This window comes from Sphaerodactylus townsendi, linkage group LG01 (assembly GCF_021028975.2).
Source record: "Sphaerodactylus townsendi isolate TG3544 linkage group LG01, MPM_Stown_v2.3, whole genome shotgun sequence".
Taxonomy (NCBI): Eukaryota; Metazoa; Chordata; class Lepidosauria; order Squamata; family Sphaerodactylidae; genus Sphaerodactylus; species Sphaerodactylus townsendi.
The window spans coordinates 46,632,824-46,645,836 of record NC_059425.1 but is presented as its reverse complement, the minus strand read 5'-3'; the positions used below and the strand labels follow the sequence as shown (position 1 = coordinate 46,645,836).

The 13,013-nt window shown below is 42.4% G+C and overlaps 1 protein-coding gene across 1 annotated transcript in view; it reads right to left on the bottom strand.

Annotated features, from left to right (window-relative positions):
- Window positions 1–6,234: 6,234 nt before the first annotated feature.
- The window catches only part of ZC3H6 (zinc finger CCCH-type containing 6), a 30,266-nt gene continuing 23,487 nt past the window's right edge, over window positions 6,235–13,013 (bottom strand). The window contains exons 9-11 of the mRNA XM_048504784.1: window positions 11,782–12,242; window positions 11,072–11,314; window positions 6,235–8,569 (exon numbers count right to left, since the gene is read on the bottom strand). Of these exons, the coding sequence (XP_048360741.1) occupies window positions 7,080–8,569; window positions 11,072–11,314; window positions 11,782–12,242 (2,194 nt within the window). The 3' untranslated portion in view covers window positions 6,235–7,079. The remainder of the gene's footprint in view (window positions 8,570–11,071; window positions 11,315–11,781; window positions 12,243–13,013) is intronic.

Here is a 13,013-nt window from a genome sequence, read left to right as displayed (position 1 = left end):
GAGAAGAGTCAAATAGCTTCATTTCTTTGCTGCCTTGATCCCACTTTTCTTGAGCTCTGCTTCCTTCCTCTTTTGGGACACTTACTTGCCTTTCTGCTTGCTTCAACTCTTCATTGGTACCTGTTGAAGTCTCCACACAGTAATTGTGCTGGTCGTTGTCCACATTAATTTTTCATGCTTTGTTTCTAGCCTTCCTCGATCCTTTCCTTAATACAAGGTGTTTGGGATGCTAGCCATTCAAATAGGCCTAAGAAGAGAACGGGGACTGGAATGGTGGGTGCTACTATCACTGATGCCTTCCTGCAGTATTTCCCAGGGCAGTTCCAGAAAAAAAGGGATGTCAGAGCTGTCACTTAGATGACTTACAACTTATTCCTCAGACCCAGTCTATTATCATTCCTTGTCTCTCATTTTTCAGGCAATACCTTTCCCACACATATTTTCACCACAGATATTAAAATTACAGTACTATCTTTTCCTAAGAAGAAAGGGCTCAATACAATTTATAAGTGTACTGTCAAAGGCTTTTGTAGATTGACTGGCATTTCTGGTTTTTCTGGATTTATGTGGTTGCAGTCTGGTAGTTTTTTGCTCCTAATATTTCACCCGCATCTATGGCTGGCATCTTCAGAGGTGCTTCACAGTGAGATCCGTGCTACCATGAGAAACGCATCTCACTATGACATATCTCTGAATATGCCAGCCAGCCACAGATGCAGGTGAAACGTTAGAAGCAAAAACTTCCAGCCCGCAACCACACAGCCCAGAAAACTCACAACAGCCAATTTATAAGTAATTTCTAACATTGCCCCTATGTGTGCAACAACAATCGCCAATGGGTTTACTTGACTTTATTTCTTCAGCAAAACAATCCTGGCTTTTGCCTACCTCACTGGAGCTGCAGGGGCTTTGAAAGACCCTGAAAGCAGCCCTCATGCAGAAAAAGCTGCCTCCATTGTAGGCGAGTGCTCGACTTGTAAGCACCAACATTTTGGGTTTGGCTTCAGCAACCTAGGGCAGCTATTTTGTGGTGTTACCAACTTGTCTTATCAGAATGCCAGAAGTGCCCACAAACTATGTCATCAGTAAATTTGTCATGCCCTTATATAAGATTGTCATGCCCTTATATAAAGAAGTTCTGGCAGCCATTCTGGCAGAAGTTCTGGCAGCCATTGATAAATTAAATGTTACCAAATCCCCTGGCCCAGATTGCATTCACCCAAGAGTTCTTAAAGAGCTCAAGCATGAAATTGCTGATCTTCTCACTTTAATATGCAACTTATCCCTGAAATCAGGCTCCATCCCTGAAGACTGGAAGACTGGAAGATGGCCAATGTCACACCAATCTTTAAGAAAGGATCTAGGGGGGACCCGGGAAATTACAGGCCAGTCAGTTTGACATCTGTTCCTGGTAAATTAGTAGAATCTATCATTAAAGATAAAATTATAAAACATGTAGAAAAGCAAGACCTGCTGAGAAAGAGTCAGAGCCGCATGGCTTTTGCAGAGGCAATTGTCCTGTTCTTACAAACTTCACTTCAGGAGTCTCTTTGAGGGGTGTAAACAGGCATGGACGGGAGTGAACCGTGGACTATTGTCTACTTGGATTTCCAAAGTTAAGCTTTTGACAAAGTTCCTCACCAGAGACTGTTGAGAAAAACTTGAAAAAGCAATGAAGGAATAAGAGGGGAAGTCCTCTATATGGATTAAAAACTGGTTGAGAGCAAGCAGGAAACAAAGAGTGGGTGTAAATGGGAAGTTCTCACAAATGGAAAGATGGGGAGAAGTGGTGTCCCCAAAGGCGTGGTGGCCAAGTTCTGCAGATGATACCAGAATTCATGTGGTAGGGTGGTGGAGAACCACAAAGCGATTGCGAAGAGCTCCAAGTAGACCTTGATAAAATTCAGGGGTGAGTGGGCTCCAGAAATGGCAATGCAGGTTCAATGTAGCAAAATGTAACAAAGTGATGCACATAGGGGCAAAAAAAATCCAAACTTCACATACTGCGCTTACAGAGGTCCGGTGCTATCAGTCGCTAAGACCAGGAAAGGGATTTGGGCGTCTTAGTTGATAGGTTCCATGCTGGAATGTCAACTCAATGCATGGCAGCTGTGAAAAAGGCAAACTCTATGCTGGGGATCATTAGAAAAGGAATTGATAATTGATAATAAAACTGCAAAGATTGTCATGCCCTTATATAAAGCAGTGGTGCGACCGCACTTGGAGTACTGTGTCCAGTTCTGGTCGCCGCATCTCAAAAAAAAGGATATTGGAGGGAGATAGGAAAAAAGGAGTGCAGAGAAGGGCAACAAGGATGGTTGAGGGGACTGGAGCACCTTCCTATGCGAGGAGGAAGGCTGCAGCTAGCTTGGGGACTCCTTTTTTTTTTTTTTTAGTTTGGAAGAGGAGACGTCTGAGGGGTGGGATATGGGATTGAAGTCTCACAAAATTATGCCATGGGGTAGTGAAAATGTTGACAGAGAAATTTTTCTCTCTTTCTCACAATACTAGAACCAGGGGGCATTCATTGAAAATGCTGGGGGGAAGAATTAGGACTAATCAAAGGAAACACTTCACGCAACGTGTGATTGGTGTTTGGAATATGCTGCCACAGGAGGTGGTGATGGCCACTAACCTGGATAGCTTTAAAAGGGGCTTGGACAGATTTATGGAGGAGAAGTCGATTTATGGCTACCAATCTTGATCCTCTTTGATCTGAGATTGCAAATGCCTTAACAGACCAGGTGATCGGGAGCAACAGCCGCAGAAGGCCATTGCGTTCACATCCTACATGTGAGCTCCCAAAGGCACCTGGTGGGCCACTGCGAGTAGCAGAGAGCTGGACTAGATGGACTTTGGTCTGATCCAGCTGGCTTGTTCTTATGTTCTTAAATTTGATCACATCTACCTACAAAACTCCAGGTGATTACATCTAAAGATGGATGTTAATTTGCACATCAAAAAGACCAAATCCTGGAATGGAAATTAAGATTATTTTTCCCCAAGGAACGTAACCCCCCGCCCCCTTGAAAAAACCTCCTTGCTTTTAGTCATGCAAGTCCTTATGAATGTCTATTGTAGACTTACTGTGTTTGATTTTTATTATCTACTTGGTGTTCTGGATTCCTGTGGATTTGTTTTGAGTTTGGGGAAACCAGAATATAAATTTAAAATAATTATATAATTATCTATATATATAAAAATGGAACCATGTGTTTGTTGCTTCGAGAATAACCCCGCACCTGCTGGCCCAAATTCTCTGAAAATTTCACAGACACTTACTCACTCCCCCAACTGTGTTCTTACGTACCTCCCGCTGTCAGACAACACACCTGAGCCAGGTAAAACATCTTTTTCCTGGCGCACCAGGCCATGAAGCTGCCTGTGTGCAGCTATCAACCTTAGAATGTTCGTGCCCTTAGAATAAGAACATAAGAACGAGCCTGCTGGATCAGACCAGAGTCCATCTAGTCCAGCACTCTGCTACTCGCAGTGGCCCACCAGGTGCCTTTGGGAGCTCACAGGCAGGATGTGAAAGCAATGGCCTTCTGCTGCTGCTGCTGCTGCCGCCGAGCACCTGGTCTGCTAAGGCGTTTGCAATCTCAGATCAAAGAGGATCCAGATTGGTAGCCATAGATCAACTTCTCCATAAATCTGTCCAAGCCCCTTTTAAAGCTATCCAGGTTAGTGGCCATCACCACCTCCTGTGGCAGCATGTTCTCACTGGACACAGTGAGAACCTTAAGAACATAAGAATGTTCGCTCAGATGGCCAGATATGGGCAGTGAAAACAGTACATAAGCAATAACTCGAGTGGACGTGAAACGCATACACACATTGCCGTGTGAGACGTCAGGTGAGGTCCCCCCCCACACGCAGGTACCTTTCACTCTCTGTGCCTCACCCACTACTACCACACAACACACCTACTCTCATACACATTCAGCGGAGGGAGAGGGAAGGGACTGAGGGGGAGGCATGCAAGGGAAGACAAGTGAGGGAGGGGACAGAGAGTGAAGGGTGGCATGCAAGAGAGGGGAGGGAGTGGGCCCAGCATCTGGATATGCCCCACCCACCCTAGCAGAGGGAGACGGAAGGGAGGGAGGGTACCATGCAAGGGAAGAGAGGGTGGGAGGGAAGGGACGGAGGGGGAGGCATGCAAGGGAACAGAAGTTAGGGAGGGGAGAGAGTGAGGGGTGGCATGCAAGGGAGGGGAGGGAGGGGCACAGCATCTTGATTTGACCCACCCACTCTATCAAAGGGAAAGGGGAGGGAGGTAGGGAGGGTGCCATGCAAGAGAAGAGAAGTGAGGGAGGATGTGGTCACACACATCAATGACATCGCACAGCATCAGCCTGCGTATTTCCATGAGCAATTACTGCTGGCCTCTGCAATTGATTTGCTGCTACTCCACAATAAGCCACAGCAATGCGTGGCGAGGCCCCGCTAGTATATAATAAAACAGCCCTTTGAGGGTGAGCGGTATAAAAGTTTAATAAATAAATAAATGTAAGAATCTGAAAGGCAGTAACACACACAGTGCAAAAGGTCACTGTACCTCTTGAGAGGATTGTTGACTAGATGGCAAATAAGAACCACACTTTTTATTAATATAAACCACAGTCTGGAACAGACGAGATGCAGTCCACATGCAGCTCTCAGAGTACACTGAACTGCCTATCAGCCTCTTTCAGTCGTATATGAAAAAGGCAATTAGCACTGATCACACATGGGCAGCTTTGATTGGCTGTCTCCCATACCCACTTTTAAATGTCTAGGTGTATTCAGGCAAAAATATATGTTGCACACATGTACGCACGTGCAATTTTCAAAGAATTAAGATCCTTGACAGGGTTGCTGTAGTACAAGAAGTGGAATCATTCTGAGTGCAAGCAACATATTATTTATTAAATAATAAAGGGTGGTTTTTCTTGCTGCAAAAAAAAAAAAAAACTGGAGCAGGAGAGTGAGGAAAGACAGTGGTCAAATTCAGTGCCTCCCACCCCAAGTCATGTCAGCTATTCTGGGCAGGTAGTAGGGAAGAAGCAAAGAGCAACTTTCATTCATTTTCCACAGCTCATGTATGCTTTACATCACAAATGCAGCACGAGAGTGGCAAGGAGCCATGATCAGAGCCTGAAAAACTGGAACCACCGACCTGTTGCTACAGTGCAGTACTTTTGTTGGGACAACATGCTGAAGCTTTTTAAAGTATTCATGAGGGTGAATGTAGGCCCACACTTGTTTGCTGGTTCTATTCAAAAGCAAACTATAATGCTGGCACGGTTCAATGGTCCAACATGGGGAAACGTGTAGCAGCTGTCTAGGATTTTTTGCTTTGTCTGATACAGCAAGCAGAAAACTGCTGCAGGTGTAGTACTGTAAATCATTGATACTCCTGCCTATGCTGAAAGCTGCTTTAGCTTATTGGTTTGACTCCAACCAGTTTTTCTGCTGCTGAAAAAGAGAGCACCATTTTGACCACTTAAGGCAGCTATGTTGAGTATCACGCCGAGAACAAAAACTGCAGGAGACAAGGCTGTAATGTAGTTTAAGTGAAAAACTAAGTGGAGCCAACCTTCTGAATTTGGAGCTTTTCTAAAGGATGTATGAAAGCTATGCTCCACCTTAAAGGGACTTGATATATAGGAAGAACTCACTGTAGACATCCCCACAAAAACAGTTAGTGCAGGTAGCCTTGCTGTGAGGGAGAGAGGGCATCCAGATTGCTGCTTACTTCTTTACACCTGTGGTGCTGGGAATAAGCCATGTAGAAATAGCCAACAAGAGTCAAACTGCTCCAAACGGAATTAAAGGGGGAAAAGGCTTACCCAATGGCAAGGCAATGCTGTGCAAAACTAATGCTTTTCTATTGACTTTTTTATTTGGCATTTGAAGAGCAAATTAACACTTCTACTAGTGCAGTGCAGGATATTCAGCTTAATATAGAAAAAACTTTTTTGATTATACTGGTGATCTGAAATGGTCTTTACTTTCCTGCAATTATTCTATATAAACAAATACAGCAATTAGCATACAACAGAAATATTATAGTCTTCAAGGATTTCTTTTCTCAATTAAATGAAAGGAAAATTTGCTCTTATAAATACTAAAGAATGGACTGTAAAGCAATTGCTTATGTATTTCAGACTGAAGGCAATAGTAGAGCAAATTTAGATTTCCCACTATTTAGCCACCAAGCATTACTTCAACCTTGTCCAGTCCATGAAAGGGTACATATTTTCAGCGTTTTTAATTTGTTAAAAATGTCATATAGATACATGAATACAGGTTACTGTAGTTACATCAATACAAAAAAAGCAATACAAATGAAGTAGCTGAATACAAAAATACACTGAATACATTAACACCACAATGTGACATAGCACTAATTGAGAAGAGTGTATACATGAAAAAGGAAATACAATGTTATACAGTGTTTTCATCTTTAATGTAATGTTCTAATTATGTCCTTTGAATTTTCTTTTATATACAGAATAGAATAAAATACTTTAAAAAGTTTTTTTAAACAATACGCAATACAGTTTTTAGGCTGAGAATATCGAATGCATGAGTAAAAAATGATGCATTGTGCCAAATGCTCAGAAAAGAACAACATTTTTATTTCAGTTAGTAAGTTTGGCTGGATAGATCAGATAATTGTCTTTAAATAGTGTCTCTCACAGTAATGTACATTATATTGCTTGAACCTATACAATCATACAAAAGTGGCAAACATTCTCTAAATGCTGATTTTGAAAAGACAATTACACCTATACAAGTCTTCAAATTGATTTAATGATTATTTACAATGAAAGTGCTTCTCTCAGATCTAACATGATATACCTATGTTTTTAAAACAGATCCATGATCAGTCTCCCTGAAATGGGAAAATTATATCGAAAATACCAACTTGGCAAACACTATAGCATAATGTATTACTGCATGTGGTTCTGAAAATAGCAGCCAAAAAGTGTTTTCTAGTCATAATTTAAAAATAAAGCATAGAGGTAAACCAGTTACAAACCTGCAGAACTCTGCATTATTCACAATGGTAAAAAGTCTTATTAAACCAACAACTAACAAAAAGGTGAAGCAGTTGGATCGAACGTCTTGAAAACCTCCTTCAGGGATTTGTCATCCGATTCCCCGTTTGGATCGCTCTCTTGTGTCAGACTGATCTGCCCAGGCTGCCTTACTTGCCTCTGATCGCTGTACTGTGGTCTGATTAACCCTGATAAAGCTTGGATAGGAAGATTGTGCACTGCTGGAGCAGCAATGGAGTGCTTTGCCTGAGATTTACTAACACTGCCCACTTTCTCTGTGCTGGCTTCTCCAAACGTTTCCAGATTTTTTTCCACATTTGGAGTTGTTTTTGCAGACAACTGTTCTTCTGAGAGAGTAGCTTCACTTTGGCCAGAATTTTTCAAAATACCCTTTTTCTGGTTTTCTCCATTCTCCCCTGAATTAACTGGAGAGGGGTCTGAAGAAGTGTGATTCCTAGGATCATACAAACTAATGCCGCTAAGTATTGAGCTAGGGGTGCCCATTCTAGCACTAGAAGACGATAGTTTAGGTGCGTATGGAGGCAATGCATCAGAGTCAGATTTAAAATTCGCGGCTTCTGAAGGCTGTGTTGTACCAGTGCCAGATTTTGCTAACCTGGGGTCAGTTTTTGATGGCAGAGAATCCTTCATTATACCATGATGAGTGTCTGTACTAGGCAGCCTGTGAAGCCTGGGGTCAATGCTTTTCTGTAAGCGAGGATCTCCTAATTTGTTTGTAATGCTGCCAACGTGTGGTTCTGCAGAGTGGTCCAATGAGCCACTTCTATTTGCTAAATTTGTGTTACTTTTTGCTTTTGTTGCTAGTCTTGGGTCAGTTGGGATGGAATCATTTTTGGTACTGCGTAACTGATTAAATCTCTGGTCAGCTATAAGTGGAGGAAGGGGCAAGTTGATTGAGGATACTGGATCTGGCTTCGGCAAAGGTACTGGGAGTAAGTCTTCAGGTGCCCATACAATATGCTTAGCAAAGTTGGGTTTGCTCAGGACAATATCCATTTTAATATGGCTGAATTGTCTCAGCTGTGATCTTGGATCTCTTATTGTTACTCCTGGTAGAGGTTCCAACGGTATTAGAAAGGCTCTCTCTCTCAGTTCTCGTTCTGCATCTTCATCATCTTCATCTAGGCCTTTTTGCACGGCCTTGACACCAGGATGTGTGTGATGCAATTCCAGCTTTGCTCCACCAACAGAGGAACTTGCATGACTGCTTTCACTACTTTTTAAGATTCTAGGATCTCGTGCAAGCCTTGGGTCCAAGTTTCCTGACTCGGAAAGTTTCCTGGCATTTGATCTGGAAGCTGATCTCAGCCTGGGATCAACAGCCTGATTCCCCGGACCTCTCTCCTTTGTAAGTCTTGGGTCAGTAGGCATAATACGCAACTTTTGTTCTGCTGTCTGCAGATTCCTAAAATTCTCACTTTGTTTCTTTAACGTTTTTAGTATCGACTTAACACTGCTTCCTTCCTCTTCTTCACTACTGGAATACCAGTTTACATTGTCATCTAGAAAAGAAAATACATCATGCAAATTTCAGAAACCGAACTGAGTATTTTTGAACCCAAAATAAATGAATGTCTAGAATTTTTAATCATCATTGCTGCACTTAGCTCCAAAAATATGGATCAAAAATCTGCAGAATGGTGCCAGGTGCGGTTTCCTACAAACTTGGGAAAATCCCCAGGTTTGCGCCAAAAGAAAAAGTCTGAAATTTTTCAAAGGCCAGATTGGAGGGCTCCTCCCATTTAAGGAAATAAACACTGACAAATCTGGCAATACTAAATGGTGCACTCTAAACCCTCCCCCCATCAGATGTCTGGTGGTAGCAGAGGGGAAGGTTAAAATGCTTTCAGATCCAAACTCTGCATTGCTAATCAGCTCCCCACCCCAATAAGCTCCCATCTAACTGGGAAGGAGGAAAACAAAAGGAAGCAGGGAGCCAGTGGAGAATGGGAATATGCAGGTCTATCGTTAGCAGAGGTGTAGCTGGACCATACTGCGCCCTGTGCACCACTGTGTTTTCTGCCCACCCACCCCCCGCAGCGCCCCACCCCACCCCCACTTACCTTAGTAAAACAGTGCAGGCTGGAGAATCGGCCTGTTCCCTTCAGGCTGAAAACGGCCTGGTGGGAACTACACTTCCCACGAGACCTTGGGGCTCGCAAGCCTGAAAGGAACAGGCCGCTTCTCCAGCCTCCTTGCGCACTCCTGTTTCCACTCAGGTGGGGTGGGAGCATGCTGCATCGGGGGTGATTCTTCTCCGGGCCTCTCCCCGAGGTTGCACGCAGATTTGGTGCAACAACACGCCAGCACTCTAATCCCCCCCTGGTAGGTCCGCTTCTGATCGTTGGCAGGTATCTGTGTGAGTTAAAGAGCAGTTACTGGGATTGTGCTAGCAGGTGTTCTCTTACCCACCTCCCCCTAAACTGCTGTAAAGATGGAAAAAGTCCCAGCTTTCCAGCCATCTTGGACAAGATGAAAGAAGATGCAACATTTTGCTATGGGTCCCCACTTGTCTAATTCTAATAGGTAACATGGAGTGCAAAGTGCGAACCAGTCTGCCAGCTGTACAAGATCCAAACTGAACTTCTGCTTTCCCTTCTTGTTGAAGATATAAATAAAGCTTGCCTATGGCCAAAGGCACAAACCTTTTGGTACTAGGCAAAGCCAAAGAATACTTGGCCTGCAGCTTGCTGACTGTGGTCTTGCATGATCTGGCTGAGTAGACCTAATACCTTCCCTATTAGGAAAGGTTAAAATAGTTGGGGTTTTTAAAAACATAAAACAATATACAAACAGCCGGGCAACAGGACAGGTGGATCACAAATTAAGACAACCACAGGCTGTTAAGAATCAAATACCCTTTCGCCTTTTTGCCTAATAAAGGTTTACTGTACTGTACAGTACTGTACCCTTTTGCCATCGATCAACAAACGCACAGTATACAAAATACAAGAAGCAGTAGCTCAGTTCTTTATGGTCCTATGAGCCTATATTTAAGTGTTATGTCCACATGTTGAGCTCTTTGCACACTGAAAAATACCACAATACATAAACATGTAAAATGTTTCAGAAGAATCAAAAGCAAGCCAAGACTTATGAAAACAGATTGTTGCCCACCATATTTCTCTCTTACCTTCTTCAAGCTATGCAGAAATCAGCAAAAGGAGGAAAAGGTGACTAGCACATCAATTTTGAGTCAAACTTATTTCAATTCTTTTCTGTACCCTATTTCAGAACTTCCTTTTCCTCCAACAGCCAAATATGAAGGTAGGCTCTTGATAAGCATCCTTGAATCCAAAGATCAGCTCAGTATTATACTGCCTAACTGGAAATATAGCCTGGATTTGTGAACAATGAGTCTAGCTTGGACTTGAGCAATTTGGGGTGGAGGGGAATCATTGCTCCCACTTATATCATATTGAAGACAATGCCTGTGACTTGTATCACTGGAATATTCCAAATTTACACAAATCACCAGCAGCTCATCTGGGGGAGAGGTTGTTCAGCATCATACCCTTTGCATGAGAGGCAATTCTAACAGCACACACTTTATGCAAATAGTGGCTATTAAAAAGAACAATCAATTGTTTTTCTTGACTGCTTAAGCTACAATAAGCTTCACTATATTCCCAAGTTGTAGGAAAGAAGAATTAAGTTAAATGTTTGTTCTACAGACTGCACAAGCATAATCCCATGTTTCTGAATCCTCAGGGACTGCAATGAAGAAACAAACAAATGTCCAGTTGCAGATGTAGTTTTTCTGCAGAGAAAAGTGGAGAGGAGGGAGATTACATAATTCCCACATTGTAACAGGTCACAGGTTCCTTGCTCCTCAAGTCCACCTTGGGCTAATTTTGCAATATGTAGGAATGTATTTTAGAAAAATTAGAAGGAAAATAAAAACGTGAAGAAAGTAAACTTTCTGGTTTACAAGGTCTTCAATAACAGCAACTGCATGAAAGCATAATATTACAGGATATTTAAAATGAAAAATCTGACAATACCTTCTTCTCTACTCAGGGTCCTTTGACACTGACTGCTCATCCTTTCTCCATCATCTTGTTGCTTTTGACTAAGCCTTACAAAAAGGGCTTTCTGCATTGCAGGAAGAAAATCTGGTACATTAATGGTTGAATTATGTCCTGCTGCAGAGGCACCGTCTGACTCATATTCATTTCCACTGTTATGTGAATCTGAAGAAATGTGGTGTGGCTGATGATCTGTAAATTCTCCACGCCATGCACCATCTGCATTCAGAATTACAAATAATCAGTATTTAGGTTGGACATAAACAAAAAACAAAACAAAGCTGAGCAACTGAAACTGCACTTGATGTTTCTCTATTATATCAATGCAATCTTTCAATATTCCACCATTCTTAAGCATGACTAACACAATTTAAGATGGAACTACAGACACAGAAGCAAGACTAGACTTTCAAAAGCTTGACTGGAGAGCAAGTTACTCCAATTCCCTCAAGATTTCCCTTGAAACTGAATAGCAGAAAGTAAAAGTACAGAGAGTGAGAACAAAATCTATGATTCATAACTTCCTGGGTCCTGGAAGAAAAGAAATGTGAATGAAGTATTCCCAAGGGTTTGTGCAATATATAAATCCACCTTTCACACAGACCTCGTCATATTCTTGACAATCACAATAATGTACATTAGCTAATACCTCTAAGCAGGGAAGAAATGTTATATATAAAACTTACCGCAGGTATTACTGTTTGTCTGGAAGTTGTGCACAGCCTGGTGTGAATAATAATTGTCATAGAAATTGGCAGCATTGTCATAACCAATATTTGGCTGCCTTTCACTTGGTATTTGCTGAAACGGTGGTCCAGGTTGGCAATGATTGTCTCTTGGCATGTTAGCCATATGCTCTTGAGCAGCTGCACAGCTGTATGATGCACCAGGTGGTGTTAAAGGAGGCCCACCCTGCTGTCCGTGCATAGGTCCACCAGCTTGACACTGTGGGCCTAAGAAACCTGGAGGAACTGGCTGTAAAGGTGGACTCTGTGGCACTGCTGGACCTGTACAGGGATGCCCAGGAGAACCTGGTAGTCCTGACGGTAGATTATGTCCTGGGCTTGATTCTGCATTGTACATATGTGCATCATTCCCCTCAAACTCTGGTCCTGGTGGTGATGTGCTGTTATAAAAAGCTGGTGGGCTGTAAGACAGAGTTAACAAGTTACAAACATTTTTGACAAGCATTAAAACACAATCCAATATTTCATTCAAGAATGTAAAAAATGGCTACCCACATATTTCAAAATTATGTTACCTCCAGAGACCATAATTTAACTTCTAATTATTGTGACCTACATTGATTACAAGTCAAGAACTTTATATGTATAGATTATGTCTACACAAAGTTTCTCCAAAAGGATCTAAATCAGAATTAAATACAGTTCTGAACTGCATGATTTTTTTCCACTTAGATATCTGCCAAGCAAGAAGGACATCTAAACAACGATGGCCTATTTATGTTCTAAATACAATTTTAACTCTTTTTAAAAAATCTTACTGTGACTTTGCAAAGTATGGCGAACTGCATCTGCTTACCACTGTTACAGCACTTCACTACATCAGAGGAAACACAATGTAGTCCTGCAGCAACCATGCTTGCACAGCACTCCTTTCCACTAACTTAAAAGGCCCAGTAGATCTTCCAGGAGAGAAGACAGAGAGCCACAAGTGTAGCAAACGCAGCATTGTGTGGCTCTGCCTGGTAGAGGATGTACAGTTTGGTGCTAGTGGGGATGTGTTCCTTTAACTGGCATTAAAGAAGTTCCCCAGTTAAGGAAATGTTGTTCTGCAATGCTGTCAGGTGGCATGGGGAAGAAACAACAGGAGCAAGGGAGGGGAAGTGCTACACCAGGGGTAGGGAACCTGCGGCTCTCCAGATGTTCAGGAACTACAATTCCCATCAGCCCCTGCC